This window comes from Lissotriton helveticus, chromosome 2_1 (genome assembly GCF_964261635.1).
Source record: "Lissotriton helveticus chromosome 2_1, aLisHel1.1, whole genome shotgun sequence".
Classification (NCBI taxonomy): Eukaryota; Metazoa; Chordata; class Amphibia; order Caudata; family Salamandridae; genus Lissotriton; species Lissotriton helveticus.
Window position 1 is genome coordinate 602,924,407 of NC_136059.1, and position 17,577 is coordinate 602,941,983.

A 17,577-nucleotide genomic window follows, 5' to 3' on the forward strand; every position below is an offset into this window, starting at 1 on the left:
GATGAACATTGGAATTCTGTCCAATTACTTCCCCCTGACATCCATACCATTTCTTTCGGTGGTCATGCTATTGATATGTTAGGTTTCTTTCATCCTTCAATGACAGTATTAAATTTCAGGACAGATGCATTTCAACTAAGATATATGTAGCCAAGAAAGGGTACAATATTTTAGGCTGGAAGGATCAAGGAAAATTTAAGATGGTTTTGAGACCTGGTACTTCTTGTTCTATCTCTTTGGTTGATATCACTACTACTAATTTCTCCTTAGATCAACTACTCATCAAACATGATGCATTGTTTAGGGACAAGTTAGGTTTGGTGCACAATTTTGAACATCAGATTGTTTTAAAGAAAGATGCTATTCCTGTTGTTCATAAAGTGAGGAGCGTCCCACTTTCTATCAGGGTTCAACTTAAACAACATTTAGAGCAATTATGTTTAGACAAAGTCATTGAGCCTATTAATTCATCTGAGTGGGTTGCTCCGATCGTTATTGCTAAAAAAAAGGGCTCTAAGGATATCAGATTATGCATTGATTTAAGATCGCTAAATAAAAATATTCTAATTGATTGTTTTCCCTTACCGAAAATACAAGACATGCTAGCTCAATTAGGAGAAGCTAAAATATTTTCTTGTCTTGATTTAAGATCCGCCTATCATCAGATGGAACTCTCTGAGGATTCCCGTTCTTTAACTGCTTTCAACACTCCATTTGGTCCCTACAGATTTCTAAGAATGCCTTTTGGCCTGGCATCGGCCGCTTCTGTTTTTCAGAAGTTAATGTTGCAATTATTTGGTGAGTGCAGTGATGTTCTTGCATATCAAGACGATATCCTAATCTACTTAAAAAATTCTGATGATCATTTAAAAAAATTATCAGAGGTTCTCTGCCTTTTGAATCCTATGGTTTCACAGTAAAAAAACAGAAGTGCAAATTCATGGTGGATAACATTGATTATCTTGGACATCACATTTCAAGGCTTGGTATTTCTCCAAAACAAGATCTCGTTAAAGCCATTGTTGATAGTCCTTGTCCCATAAATAAGGACCAATTGAGGTATTTTCTTGGGTTATGTGAGTACTACTCAAGATTTGTGGATTGCTTTGCATTACAAACTGAACCGTTTAGGAAATTACTAAGGAAAGGTGAACATTTCATGTGGGATGACTCAGTAAACAAAGTTTTCCTTGATTTAAAAAATCTTATTGTAAATGCTCCTGCTTTACATTCTTTTAGAGATGACATTCAGTCTGTTGTTACTGTCGTCGCCAGTGGTGTTGGACTTGGCGCTGTACTGTCTCAATTGGTAGATGGTGTGGAGCAAACTGTCGGGTTTGCGTCTAGATCCCTCTCCTCTTCTGAGCGACTTTATAGCACCATTGAAAGAGAAGCCTTAGCTTGTCTGTGGGCGACTAAACATTTTGAAACTTTTCTCTGGGGCAGGAAATTTATGTTAGTTACTGACCACAAACCGTTAGTTTTTCTTTTGTCAAAAAAGGATCACGACAATGTCAGTCCTAGGTTAGTAAGGTTACTTTCTAGGATGTTTGAGTTCAATTTTTGCATCAAACACATTCCAGGTGGAAAAAACCAATGTGCTGATTTCTTGTCTAGGTGTCCTTTAAGTGATTCTGTTAATTCTTTTCTCCATGATGATGATATTGATTGTGTTGTTGGTTTGGTTGATGGTTTAGTTGTTTTGGACGGCACCATTAACAGCGCAGAGTGGTTGGAATTTTCCAAACTTGATGTTGTTCAAAAGTTGGTGAAAAGTCATGTCATCAAGGGTTGGTGAGATGAAAGAAATCTGGATTTAGGGTTGCGACAATTTTACAAAATTAAGGATGAACTTACAGTGGAGAATGATTTTCTCATGAGGGGAACCTTATTGATACCTCCAAACAAACTTAAAACTAAATTGTTAAACTTAGCTCATCAGGGTCATCTTGGTTTAACTGGCACCAAAAAGAGGTTAAGATTATATTACTGGTGGCCTGGAATGGATGTTGATGTGGAGAATTTTGTAGGACGTTGCACTAGTTGTTTGGATGCTGACAAATCTTTGAAGCTTCGTAATACCCCTCTTCATCCGGTCGCTTTTCCTCATGGTCCATGGGAAAAGTTAGGCATTGATTTCATCGGTCCAATGTATAATTTGAAATCAAACATGAGGTATGCCTTAGTTGTTGTCGACTATTTCTCAAAGTGGGTGGAATGTAAATTTATGTCTGAACCTACTACTGTTGCTGTTATTGACTTTTTGGATGAATTATTTTATAAAGAAGGTATCCCAACATTTCTAATCTCTGACAATGGTGTTCAATTTAAATCTCATGTTACTCAAAAATTTCTCTCCAACTTGGGTATTAAACATCTCACCGTAGCTCTGTACAGTCCACAAGGAAACAGCATGTTAGAAAGGGTGAACAAAATGTTGAAAGATACTATTCAGTTAGCGTGCATGCAAGATATTTCTGTTTTTAAAGCAGTTCAAGAAAGACTATGGAGTTATCACAACACTCCACACTCCACGACTGGGGTCACTCCCTTTATTTTACTTAAGGGTCGTTTTGGTTCTTCAAAACTTAGTCCTTCTTGGGTTCTTGATCAAACTAAAGTTTATGAAAAGTTGCCATCTATTGATCAAGTTCGTGAAAATGTGGAATGTAAACAGTCTAGAATGAAAATTAATTATGATGATAAGTTGAAAACAAAGGAAGTACAGTTTAATATTGGTGATTTTGTTAAAGTAAAAAGGACTTTTAAAGGTAATCAAAGCTTGTTTAACAAGTCAAAACATTTTAAAAATTAATGATACCAGCTGTCCAGGCCAGCCCTATTGCTTTGGAAGTCTGGAATAGTCTGAATTGTCACACTTTTACGAGTAGTTGTGTTGGTAGTGGCATAAGGAGCACTGGCAGGGGCACTGGGTGGTACAAGCTGCAATGGCCTCCTGAGAAGGGCCCGGGCACTTTTTTTTTTTAATAGAAATTAAACACTGAATTTAATTGGCAATAATAATTTGCTATAATATTTAGAGAATCTATAATCAAATAATACTAGAATCTTGAGATAGAGAGGAGCTGTTCTTACATTTATACTAAGACCTAAGCTACATAATCTGTTTAACCTCAGGGATAGCTCTGCTGCCTACACCTCAGATTGCAAGATTCGGGTAACAATTGTACCATGTGTTCCCTTTCCACTTCCTTTCCATTAGAGCTTTAGTTATACAACCTGCCTAGACGGACAGGTTGGAAAAATCAAGAGGAAAGGAGGTTGAAGTGAACACAAGGATTTATAATTATAGGATAGATCTGGAAGGAATGAGTGTGTGTATTAAGGGTAAACATGATGTGAAACCATTGACACTGATGAGAGTGGCACCTGTGCAGTTCCTTCACGAAGCATGGCCCAGATTTCCGCCTTTCATTCACTCACAGATTAGCAAGGTTAGCCTAAGACATTACGACCAGCTTTAAAATGGGTAGCGACCAGCTTTAAAATGGGTAGCGGGCAGTTTGATTTTCCTAGTAAGCAGGGTTCAGTGTACATTATTTTCAAATGCAGCTATAGGCATATTGCAGGCCATATCTTTGCAATGGGAAGGGTTAGCAGGATGGAACCAAATGCAGAAGAATCAGTGCTCTGCTACCTTTTTTGCTAGGTTTGCGCAATAGAAATGCCACATACATACCTACATACAAGGCTATCCCAAGACAGTTTAACCAGCCGTAGTAAAGGGTAGTTTGATTTTTCCCTGAAATATGTCTACAGGACCCAAGGCCAGAGTCCTTATATGAATATGGCAGGCAAAGGTACTTCTCTCCCAGTGCAGATTTGAACTGCAAAATTCAGTAGAATCCATAAATACACTCAGCTTGCTGGTGCCGATGTTCAGAGAGGTTGAATTAGGAGTTGTTTCTGACAGGAAACAACCCCTTTGGCTACTATTGTCTTAGCTCAAATGCCTATTGTTAGAGGTGAGAGCAGAGTTAATGAGGGATTGGAAAGTGTGAAGGAACTAGACAAAGGGGACAGGAAGAAAATAACATAGATATAATGAGCCTGATTCACAAACTGCATTTTGTAGTATGTAAAATAGTAAGTACTACTTTCTACAAATTGTGTTTCACAAACTTACAGGTGGAACCCGCCACCTCCCCCTTTCACATATTTTCATGGGGAAATCTCTGACCATGTAAATTTACTACTTAGAAGTAAATGTTGGAGGGTTCTGGGAAGTGGTCAGAAAATAGGGAATTTCTGATGGATGCTCCCAACCACAGATTCCTTACATGGTAAACATTTCCAGACATCAGACTGAATACAGAAAGTTCAAAGCAGTACACATGCTGCCAGTAGGTGGTGTCTTGCTGCTCCGCATCAATGTCGTTCTGCTCTGCAAGTAATGAGCAGAGCTACTTAAAAGCTCACTCAAGCACTGACTTCAGTTCATTCTTTTCACGCCTTCAGATGCAGATTTGGAGCTACTCTTTAGTCTTTATCAAGACCTTTTTGTGCAAAATGTTTCACCCAAAAAATTTCCAGTGAGCAAGGGTAAATCTCCCAAGACAACAGAGTTTAAGCTGTGCATGGATTGTCGCAAACAGATGTTTGTGACAGACCCTCCTGAGATATTGCTGTGACTGACAAGTCCTCTGCTCAACTGTACTGATGTCTGGATCCCTAATGCTGATGTTTATTGTCTTAAGCAAACATGGACCGTGCATGTACGCCATGACATATGCCTGTCTCAAAGATTGCGGTCTTGTTGGACTGGGAGGGATACCCAAAGCGCTACCCTCATAGTGGTGAAAGGCTACTACCTTCACCTTGAGTTAAGAAGCACAAGCGCTGTGGTGGCAGCATACCACGTAATGATCAGTAGGAATGAACAGTTCCTTTTTAACCTGGGTTACCTGAGTGAGGCCTACAGGCTCACACCCTTGTAAATGTTCTGCTACTATGTGCTTAACTCACCCTGTCCAGTGCTGCGCAGTGCAGAATTGGTGAATCTGCCCTAAGTGTATGTGTGCCTTCGGAGGGTGTCATACAGGGGCAATGTAGTACTGAGTAGTGCTGGCGTGGTGTATGCATGTGCTAGAGGTGCTTGTACCTGCGAGTGGTACAGTACCTGAATGCTGTAGTATGTGCACGGTAAGAGCATGTGCTGGATGTATGTGTGCCTGTGAGTGATAAAATACATACGAAGTGTGCAGTGCCTGCGGGATAAGTGCATGTGCCTGGCATATGTGTACCTTGGAGTGGTACAATACATGAGGAGTGCAGTGCATGTGCTGGTTGTATGTGGGCTTGTGGGTGGTACAGTACGTAAAAGAACAGTGCTAAGTATTACGTGCATGTGAAATGTAAGAGCTGGCTGTATGCATGCTTCTGAATGGTACATGGAGGATACAGAATTGTGCAGTGTGTGTATGCTGTACACATGTATTGGGTTTATGTGTGCCGGTCGATGGTACGATACATGGAGAGCCCTGTGTTCCATTTTATGAGACCCAATCCTGTATGTTGAAAAATAGAGTGGCGGTAGAGAGATCCCCCCCAGACAGAGTTGTGGATTGCTGCATTCATGTAAGTTCAGTGGGACTCACACTGGTTAGGGGAGGACCAGGCCTCTCCTGTACACTTCAAAGGGTGATCTTCGATTCAGTGAGATATCACAAGGAAGGGGTCTGGGCACATGTTAGGGAGGAGATGGGGCTGATAGGAGAATCACAAAGACTAGGGGTGGGAGCCCTGGGCTAATCCTTTGATGCACATATCACTGTGTCTGACATCCAGGACATCGGACATCCCGGAGCCTGTGCTGTGGGACTATCAGCTTCGGAGACACCCCTGCTGTGACTTTTATGACCCTGAGCAGCAGTCTGGGTCCTTTGCGGGGTAACACACAGAGAAGTACGAAGTCACATCGTTGGTATAACTGCCTGCAGGAGTAAGAATACCAAATGAATGCATGTATGGGGCCGACTTGACACAGAACCTCAATGTCACAGAATACCTCTGGGCAGATGGGGCAAACAGACCTGGATAACTCCTCTGGCAGCCATGATGTTTTCATGGGTATAAAGGATGTACCCCCAGGAGTGTTCGCTGCTTGACAATCCTTGTGGAAGCTCAGATGAGCAATTAACAAAGTACTAGTATCATCTTTTGGTAGCCTGCGCTCAACCCATGTTGGGCTATTTCTTGGTCTCCGAATAGCATGACCCAGAGGGGAGCGTGTCCGTTACATCTGTGGTTGGCAGTATAAAAAGACATTCTTTGCCGGCCGTTAGCGTTTCCCTCGCCTCGCTGGCTAAGCTGCATAGGAGAGCATATTTGCAAGCAGGACTGCCTTGTTGGTAATTGAGTGTCTGTGGCATTTGGACACAGTTGCCTAATTTCTGCACTACTGAAAGGAAAAGCACACTCACATACGGACACTGCTATGCAGTGTGCGTGTACACAGTGCCTCATTTATTTTGTACTTTAGTGCCCGTTTTTGTTTAGAGGCCGTTTGTTCTTATCCAGAGAGAAGGATCTCTGTGGTACAGGACTTTTGTGTTTCCTACCTCCTTGTCTATGTATGGTGCAACTTTGGAGTTAGTCTCCTAAACTATATAGGGTTAGGCCCATAACCAGTAAGGCTAGGCCATCTATAATCGCAAACCATAACACAAATGCCAATACTGATGTTCCTTCAACCTTCCATTCAAAACCGATGATCAAGCACCTTATTTGTCATGACCAATGATTATTTAATCATTATTTTCTTGTGTTTTGTCTCCTATTTCAAAAAATGTTATCAAAAAAATACATTAATTATCAATTTGACACACATCATTTTGTTAATAACATTACAATAGACGGGGACATTACAATTACAATATATATACAACAATTAACAAATCGCACAGACTATACACACAACAAATATAACATTACACCAACTTAGTACAAAACTATTTCTTGCTCAAGTTCTGCTCAAATAAAGGCTTCTTTTTTAAACAAAAATAGCCCTTGATATCTGCATTCAAAAGCAAAACGTAAATAATTTCTACAAGGGCAGCAACCAAACAGAGTCCCTCCATCCGCTGCACTTGCAAACCTTCTTTAGTCTGTCCTTTCAGTCACACACCCTGTTGGAAGTAGGATCCGGCATTTCCTCCTGGGGTGGCAATCAATCACCTCAGAAAAGTGGATACTCCAAATCTTCCATCAGAGATACACACTCCCATTTCTTTCCACCCCGTCACACCTTCCACCACCATCAGAGCAGCTGATGGAGGACCATCTGTCTGTCTTGCAGCAGGAAGTGCGGGTCCTTTTGTCAAAAGGAGCCATAGAGGGATTTCAGGGATCAGAAGAAGGAGCTGGATGGTACTTCTGCTTCTTCCTGCTGCCAAAGATGATGGAGGCTTTTATCCTATTTTAGATGTCTGTCCACACAATGGCTTCCTGCGGAAGGATGAATCCAAGATGTTCATGCTATCCCAGGTCATGTCCCTTAGACGCCAGACACTGGATGGTGGTGTTGGAGTAACAGGACCCGTATTTCCATTTCCCAGTCCTGCAGAGGCCCACAGGCACTACCTGCAGTTTACAGTGGGCTAGAAGCATTTTCAGTGTGCAGTACTTCCTTTTGGCTTCACCAGAGCCCTTTAAGTGCATGAAAGCTATGGCATTGGTTGTGGAAATTGGAGACCTTTGGCAAAAGCTGAACTCTGCATCAATTTGTTGGGGTTGAAGGCGATTGGCTTGTTGTTGAATGCCTTCCTGCCTCTCAGAGGAGGACTGGTGCTAGTGCTCACAGACAACACCACATGCCATGTAGTACTGCAACAAGCTGGAAGGTTTGGGGTCTTGGGTCCAGTGCCTGGAGGCTCTTCTCCTCTGGAAGTGGCTGGAGGGAAGGGAGATTTTCTGGTGGGGAACAACCTGGTGGGATCTCTAAATGCAAGTGCGGACATACTCAGCCACCAATGCTTAGTAGACCATAAGTGAAATTTACACCTGGGGGTGGTGCAGGGCATATTCCATCAATGGGGAGAACCCTGGTCATCACTTTCGGGAATTGGAGTTTCAAGGAGGCTGTCTTTCAGAGACGCTTTCCAACTGGAGTGGAGCTCGGACTCCTGTATGTATTCCCATCTCTGTCTCTCCTGCCCAGAGTTCTGAAGAAGTTCAGGAATGACCAGGCCCATGTCATCCTAGTGGCACCAGTTTGGGCAAGGAAAGTGTGGTACCCGAACTCTTGGACATGAGTATCTGTCCTCTGATCAAGTTGCCGCTTTTGGAGGATCATCTGTCGCAGTAGGAGGGCAGCGTGCTTTACTCAGGCCTCTGCAATCTTCATCTTGAGCGGTGGCCTTTGTCCTCATTTGACCTTCCTCCTAGCGTCTTTGATGTCATTTTGGCAGCGAGGCGTTCATGTTCAAAATCAGTATATACCAGTGGTTGAGACAAATTTGTGGTTTGGATGCAGCACCCACCAGATTGACCCACTGCAGGAGAAGTTATCCTATTTTTTGTTGTTTGTTTTGTCCCTATCCCAGCAAGGACTTACTTGGGCACTGTTGTGGCCTATTAGTCGGCTCTGTAAGCTTGTTTGCGGTTGCTGGATCAGCCTTTATTTTAATTTCCCGTTGTGATGAGAATTTTGAAATGTTTGAAACATTTGTTTCCATTGAAGCCCTTTGTGTTGCCAGTGGAATTCGAATTTGGTGTTTACGTGTTTTTATTGTGCACTCCCTTTGAGTCAATGCACAGTTGCCCATTACCTCTCTCGACCCTTAAAGCGGTCATAAAATCAGCTCATCATCTGAACGACTTTCGCGCTCTCTCTGTCCAACCACCCTACTCCACGTTCTTCCCAGTTAATTGGTGCTGATGAATGAAGCTTCTTTTCTACCAAAAGTAGTAACAATGTTTCACACCGGACAGGCTATCACCCTTCCAGCTTTTTTTGCTGTGCCTCATCCCTCAAAAGAAGAAGAGAGGTAGTTATGATGTGCTTTGCATCAAGATTTGCTATGCATTGGCCAAGAAGCTGCCTCCTGAAAGTCATTCCTTCAGAGCTAAAGCAGCGGAGGGCCTGCGTTGTAAATTTGTTAGGTGTCTATGTGGGCATCAGTACACACATTTTCAAAGTATTTGTCAGTTGCATCGAAATGGGTATGTTGCCCACTTGGTGCTGCAGGACTTCTCAGTATGAGCCATTTATCTAACCCACCACCTGGGGGGTACTTCTATGGTATCTATTTACAAAGTTAGGGATCCACAGTTAAAAATATCTATCAGAGGAACAAGTTACTTACCTTTGGTAATGCTTTTTCCGGTGGATAAACTAACTGCAGGGTCCTTGCTGTCCCGCCTCTCAGCTCTGTTACTTGGTGTCTATTCCATCTAAAAAGCTCACAATCTAGAGATCTGCACACAGGTCATACCAATGTGCCGATGGACTCTGCATCTGAGGGCATGGACAGCCTAAAAAAGCAACTGATGTCAGTTCACAATGGTGGTACTTATATGCTGCTCCGCTCGTCCCTTACAAAGCAGAATGGCATTGATGCGGAGCTAAACTACATAATTGCGGAGCCGTACAGTGCTACCAACTAGCACAGAGGAATACTGCTTTGAAATTTCCAGATCCAGTCTGACGCCTGAGGAATATTCACAAGGCAAGAGATCTGTGGTTAGATAGAGTATCCACCACAAAGAGTGTTACCCAAAGTAAGTAACTTGTTCATCGACCACTGAATGGGAGGTGTTTAGAGGCAAATAAGAATGGGCTTAGGGAGAGTAAGGAGTAGTTTTGGGAGGGGCATTATAATACAATTACCCACCCACAAAAATGTAAGACCATTGCTATTCACAATCTACACTTCTAAAATTACAACTGCCCTAAAGTTGACAAAATAGTAATAAATATGCAACAACCCAGTTGGAGTAAGTCTAACACCACATATGGCCACTCGCCGGCAGGCCTGCAACACACTCCCATAGAAAATAATCGGGGTAGGGACTTAAAACCCAGTAGGAAATATTATTAAAATAATTATAGGCGTAAGCCTTTTTGAATAAACTTTCACGACAACGATATCGTGGAGTGGAGTTTTCTTTCTGTGCTTTGACTGAGACACGGTGTTTTGGTGCATATATATATAGATATTATATATTTATATATATTTATTTTTTTTAAACACCAACGATGACTTCTCCTTGTCAAATGAACACATCTGCACTCCACAGTGTGTTTTTCACCACAGTGAAGTTTAATGACGCGTTTCGGCTTGACAGCCATAGTCAGATAGTTGTGCCCAACCACCCACAGAAACATTGCTTACATACAATGGCTTTTTTTCTAGTCACACCAGGCTTTTTTTATTCTTGCAAAACAAAAATAATTCCTGTAATTCATTATCCGTGTTACTTTGGAACATTGATATGATAATATTATGCATTCCACTTATGATTTGTAGTGAGTAACATTATTATACTCTCATGGAAGGAGATCTCAATTGTGGTGGCAGAAATGTTCACCAAAGTAACGAAGATCCCTGCCTCCATCTTAAAAGTTACATGTAGAAACTTCAGACTCCTTAATTTGGCTCCACCACCTTGTGTCAGGGGATGGGGAAATGAAAGTCTATGCTTTGAGTAAATTTACACTCTGAAATCGTGAATAGTCAAACGTAACAAATTTACTCAAAAGTGTAATAGTAAATTTACTCTCTCACATACCCTCACCCATCACACAGCCGTGCACAGCGCGGCGTCCCATAACATGTTAATAACACCTCAGAGATTCATCTTTTACTACATGAAAACACTTCCCACATTACCTCCGCACAGAAACAACAACCTTTCAACCACACACCCGCCACTACCACTGCACATCTACTCAGCCTGCAGCTCTAGGGGCAGAACTTACTTATTCAAAGGAGACCAGAGCAAGGTCATTTATACCCGGGAAGGTGAAGGATCTATTCAGGAGTTCGCTTATAAAAAAAATGAATATTAATAAATGTATATAATCATATGGGGTTATTTTCAGGGTAACAACATTCTTGCAATTTTACCATAAATATGGCGCTTTTCATCAATTAACAAGTACTGTGGCAAGTTACACAGGGTTTCACCATGAAGGTTACCGTATAACCATCAGGCCACTCGCTTCCTTTCATCTGGGAAGTTCTTTGTTACATTACCATAAATGTGCTAATGTTTATGCATGAGTTTTCAGCACCACGCGCAAAGCAAACCGGAGGCACCTTGTGCAAATGATGTATAAAATCAGATTTAATTTTAAATCATATTTATATCTTGTTTTAACAGCTAAATGATAAAGAAGAAGCGCTGGCCCACCAGAGGAAGGTCAGCTACATGCTGTCCCGTGCCTTGGAGGAAAAGGCGAATGATGCAAAGCCCAGCAGTGAAACGCGCCCGAACGACGAGCGCCCGGCAGGCGGGAACCATCAGCTGCAGGGATGCGATTCCAAGGTGCCGCCCGCTTTCACTTGCTGCAGTCTGCACAAGGCTGGGAACAGTTACTACTCCGTGCTAAGCACGAGCACAGTGAAAAAGTCACTAAGAACACTTAAAAAGTCACGTTCACTGCCTTCAAGGATCGTACTGTGCAGCGAAGTGGAAATTCCCCCGAATTCTCAAATGGAACCAGAATGTGGTCATAAAGAGCATTAAAAAGATGGAACTCTGATGAGCAGAGAAGCCACTGGTGGCACCTAGAATCTTTCGGGGAATTATGACACTTTTTCTGATGAATACTTCATTGACGACGTTAAACGTGAACCTTTTAGGTCATGTGTGTTCCGTTAGTTAGTAACTAAGGGCATTGTAGTAAAGAACGAATCTGCGTTTATGGATCATTTGAAATGAAGCACGGTGACCAACATGAATCACAAAAAAAGACTGTTCCAGACTTTGCATGGTTTTGTTCATTTTGGTGAGAGGTGAGGGGGCGTAGAGGGCTCCAAAGGACTTGCTGTGGTTCTCTCCTTGCTGTCGCGGACTCTGTGTGCTTCATGTGATTGACACTTTGAAACTTCCCTGTCCAACCCCATGCTTTGTGGTTCATATAGACCACTGTCACTACTGAACACGGACTACAAAATCCTAGCCAAAGTGATAGCAATCAGACTGTCACTTCTGATGGAATTTATTATCTCTCCCGTGCAATCGGGTTTTGTTCCACATAGGTCTACATCCCTTAACCTCCGTACCCTGTTTACGGTCTTACACCGTATTGACCCCGCTACTCCAGCTGCGGCGATTTTATTGGATGCTGAGAAAGCATTTGATTCTCTGGAATGGCCCTTCTTCCTTTCTGTCATGCGCCGCATTGGCATGCCGGAGTGCTTTATTGCAACTATTGCCCTTCTGTATACCAGGCCCTCCGCCCGGCTGCGACTTAATGGTGTATTGTCAGATCCCTTCCCTCTATTGCGAGGTACAAGACAGGGTTGCCCCCTTTCCCCACTTTTGTTTATATTAGCTCTCGATCCATTGGCCCGGCAGTTCCAGGAGAACCACCTCCAGCTCGGGTTACAGTTTCGAACTGGCCCTTTATTGATGCCCATGTACGCAGACGACATGATATTATATGTCAGGCACCCCCACCGTAATCTGTCCCCATTAATACGGGAAATTATACGTTTCGGAGCATTCACAGGACTAAATATTAACTGGCACAAATCTGTCATTTTTCCACTTACTACCAGCACTACACCCTGGTCTATTGAATTCCCGCTGGAATGGTGCTATGACTCCGTTAAATATTTAGGAATACATATCCATCGAGACACTGCATCGATGATACGCCTCAACTATGGCGTTGCTATCTCCGTGTTGGAAACACAGATTAACCGCTGGCTTAGTCTACCCCTCTCCATGGCCGGGAGAGTTGCGATTATTAAAATGGTGGTGCTTCCACGGTTTTTATATTATTTTAATAACATACCGGTTCCCCTAACCAAAGCCTTCTTCAAGCAACTACGCTCACTTCTGCTTCGATTGGTCTGGGGTGACCGCACACCACGCATCAGCTGGAAAGTCTTGACCATGCCGACAGACAGGGACGGGCTGGGTGTACCGGACTTCTACTTGTATTATTTACTTGCCCAATGTGCCTATGCCTATTCGCGGTTCCACCCGGCCGCACGGATTCCATACTTACGTCCAGAGGCAGATTTGGTTCTCCATGGGCAGCTTCTCACACTTCTCCCCACTGGCTTCCCGCGAGACCCACGCGATATACAAACCGTATCCTCTACATGCTGGGCCTGGGTTAAACTGCATAAACTTTTAGGATTCGATGTGCTTTACTCTCCGGTATTGCCCCTTCCCAATACCTCCCTTCTTCCCATTACAGAGGAGGCGTTGGTAAAACACACCTTGCAGAAATTTACTATCGGCACCCTCGGAGATCTTTTCCCCGATGGTCACGTATTCTCTGTGACAGAGGAAGCCCGATTCTCTGACCGCTTCTTTATGGACACATTTATCCTCACCCGGCTTCGCTCGGCATTGAGGGCATGTTACCCCTCCTTTCCTCTAGCCCCCGAGGAGGTCCCCCCTCTCACGTTGGTGATACAGAGCCCATCCAACACACACCTGATTTCCAAGTTATATAAGCAATGCGTGGCACTTAAACCTAGTGATGACTCCAAACTCAGGGCCGAGTGGGAAAGAGACCTGGGCGGTCCTATTTCAGATGAGCAATGGACATATTGTTGTAGGGCCACGACTGAGGTCTCCTTGAACAGTCGGCATAAGTTGCTACAGTTTAAATTTCTCCGGCGGATGTATTTCACCCCAGCTCGTGCACATAGAATAGACGGCTCCCGGCCTCACCACTGCCGGAAATGCCTTTCCCCTTTTGCAGATTTCGCACATTTAACATGGACTTGCCCCAAGACACATCAATACTGGTTAGACGTTCACTCTACATTGGGGGATATACTCTCTATACCACTCCTACCTACTCCTGAGATTGCAGTACTGGGATATGTCGTAAATTTCCCTAGGAACATCCGTAAATTGGCAGCGCTTATGTTGGCCAAGAGGGAAATAGCACTACTCTGGGGTAGTAGAAGGGTCCCCACTCTCCGTTCATGGTTAAACAGTCTAGCATTTTGTAATACGAACTGCGAGGAGTTCAGCACTTTACTCCCACCCACCTCCAGGCCTATTGATATATGGGAACCCTATTGAGACTACATCTGACACAATCCGGCATCACCCCGACCGGGGTGGGTTGAACCCCTTCAATCTCTGCATTGGGGCAGTACGATGCCGGAGTTTGCATCACTATTCAGCTGTTATCTTTCGGTTGGCATTATTTTATATACGTAAATGTGTCATCGGAGTGATTTCCGCTCGGTAGGATGTCTTTGATATAAATCAGTGTTGAGATATCATGGTACTCTCTTTTCAGAATTCACTTTGGTACTTTTCATTTCTGTTCATATTTTATGGATATGCTTTGCTGCATTATTGTTAATGTCATGATTCGATATTACTTTGCACTGCTATTGTTTGATTATGCTTTTATTGTTTTTATTATGTTTACTTTATTATGTCCTTGCATTAATTTCACTTTTTTGTCATCCGTATTCCTGTGAAACTTTAAATAAAGGTTTAATAAAAGTCAAAAATAGGAATGACCATGAATAAACAGGTAGACGATGGAGATGACAAAGTCATGCTAACACTGCATATAACCTGCAGGACCGAAGCCTACAATATGAAGCAGCTCCAAATGCTGTCAGTTTGCTGGTCTGATCACTTTAGTTATGCCTTTAAGTTTTAATAAATGGTTCTCATGGTTATTCTTAGCCTATACCTGAAGATGAAGATAAGGATTAAGCCTGTTAGATCTTTTATTTCTGAAACGGCCAGAACACCTATTCAAAGCACACACTCATGTCAACATCATGTGCCTATCACAAACCATAAACCATACCATCAACATCCTACATAGAATCCATCCACAACCCCTCACTTTAATGCACCCAGCGTGCACCTCCTACCCCAGCCAGCCCACTCCCATACTGGTCAGTGCCTCCTCAACTGTTATCGGCAGACGTTCTTGAGACCATCACCACCTATAACGTAGATGCACACAGAAACATTGTTTGCCTAGTTTTATCAAGCATCTTATACTTTCCCCTGTTAAGATCTGGATGCATATGCATAATGCGGGTCTGGTTCTTCCGCTATCCGATGTACAGGTGACTGTTTCTAGAAGCCAAAGTGCCACCACACACTAGAATACGTGGTAGGCTAGTGCACTAGAGATGCTGTCGCTTTCTCAGGTGCTTAAACCCAAAGGCATAAAAGACCTAGCTGGATGATGACTTTAAAGGATTGAAGAAAAACAGAAATCTGGAATCCAGTTGTGGAATTCTTCAGGAGCATGGAGTCAGGGTCAAAATACAAATAAAGGAACACAGCTGTTTTGCGTCACACCCTCTAGAAAGTCTGAAGCCTTTATATACTAAAATAACAGAAAAAGGAAATGTCATCAAACATCATACAACAGGAAATACAAAAGATTGGAAAATCAGAAAGGAATTAAGATAGAAAAAGCTTTGATGGATAAGGGAACGAAACGGGAACATAAACCTGAACCAGACTAGCTACGGAGCAGCTTTCAAAAGGCAGCTGCAAACCCTCAGGCGGATGATTGTCATTTTGGAGCTGGAGGAGCAAGAAGCAACAGATAGAACCCAGGAGCACCAGACAAAGCTGCCCCAGATAAGTGAAACTCACATCGCCCAGCTGCAAGCTGGATCCCGTGTTTCCTAAAACCCAGGAACAGTGAGACCTGCAGTGTCTTGGGCACCCAGGCGGCCAAGACACTGCCAGTGCAATAACGCCACTCGCAAACTTCTTCACAATCATGTCCCTGAACCAAACAAACGGCATCTGTGTCAGAAGCGTCAGCCTTGTCTTGAAGGTTGCTGTACCATTCCACTCTATCCAAGACACGTCGCTACTCGCGTCATTGCACGTTTTCTGCTATGTGGTAGCCTTACCAGAGCCTTGGTTGAATACTGTCACAGTAACCACTTCTATCATACTAGTCCATGCTCCCCAAACATCTGCAATATTGGAGCTGATTAAGATTTAATGTTTGTACTACTTTCACTCCAGTGTGGTTACAATCAGGAAAAACATGAAAATGATGACGAGTGGCCTGAAGAAGTTCAGTATGTGAAAATAAACACATTGGCTGTTATACTGTTGATCACCGTGACTGGTCTGCCAATAAGTGTGGAAAGATTGAAATAAAAAGACGCATTTTACTTAATCATCCGAATTCAAAGAGTACTTTATTCATCATTTTTGTAACTGCTTGAGCATACACATTGAATTGAGCACACCCCCATTCGTAAGTTTGTATTTTGTAATTATCTTCTACATGAAAGAGGGGAATTTTGCAGCTGGGTATCAGCAGTACAGCACAACATAGATAATAGATGTACAGGGTAACATGTTAGGTGTGCTTGGTTTTATGCCATAGCTACTTGTTTCAAAATTGATCACTAGGCCCAACTATCACGCCCCTTAAAGACCCCTCTCCAAAATATCGCCATCTAAAACTATGTTGATATGACACTCTCTGTACCAGGCTTTGCAAACGTGAATACCCTATTTGATGCCCTTCCACTCACTAAAATACAATGTTATTAAGTATGCACCGCAAGGCATGGCTAGTCATCTGCCAACATATATGTAGTTTGACTAATAGAGGCACAGCAAGCCTGACAGTGGCCTACCTGCAAGTAGAGAGGCAGGTTGAGGTGATTGCACGCAGACAGTAAGTCTTTACCACCAAGCTGGAAAAAAGGAAAACAACTGCCATGCTTGTAATGAAGAATGACACCAACAGGCGGGAGTCATCTTGGAGTCATCCATCCCTGCTTATAGCCAGCAGAGGGCGTATTTAGCAATAAAGTGGTTTTAGGCAGCAAAGGCCTTATATCAGCCGGGAGAGCAACAAGAAGGAGACACAGTGACATCAAGGATCCACAGTTGTGGTCTTTCTTTCTCCAAACAGCCTAGTTGGGAGTAAAATGCGTGCCTCAGCTAGGTTTATTAACCCCGGAGAATTATAAATCACTGAAATTTTTCTACCCACGAGGGATGTAAACAGGATACATATATATGTCTATATATATATATATACCTACATCCATACATATATATTTTTACATACATGTTTTTAGATTTGATCAACACATTATACTTGTCAGAGACCCACGTTTACTTGAGAGAACTTGGACACTATGCTCTAGAACCAGGCAAACGGCCACACAAAAATATTGAAATCTTTATTGTATTGCTTCTGATTTGAAACAATAGGACACAAGTAAACCCAGCACTCCAGAGAGGAGGCAAATGTACTGCTGCACCTTTAAACAACACACGTAAAGCAGCACTCCTAAAGACGAGGCAATAAATCAGGACCCAGCACTCTCTTAAGGCGAGGCAAGAAAACAGATATAGGTGTATTTAAAAGGAAACACATATTTATTCATCCAA

General features: G+C 42.8%; 1 protein-coding gene across 2 annotated transcripts in view; it reads left to right on the top strand.

The window, feature by feature from the left end:
* The window catches only part of CCDC125 (coiled-coil domain containing 125), a 294,065-nt gene extending 279,381 nt beyond the window's left edge, over nt 1–14,684 (top strand). For both annotated transcript variants that reach the window (XM_078675304.1, XM_078675305.1), the window contains one exon: nt 11,347–14,684. In XM_078675304.1, coding sequence (XP_078531430.1) covers nt 11,347–11,712 — 366 coding nt within the window. In that variant the 3' untranslated portion in view covers nt 11,713–14,684. The remainder of the gene's footprint in view (nt 1–11,346) is intronic.
* The last annotated feature ends 2,893 nt before the right edge of the window (nt 14,685–17,577 follow it).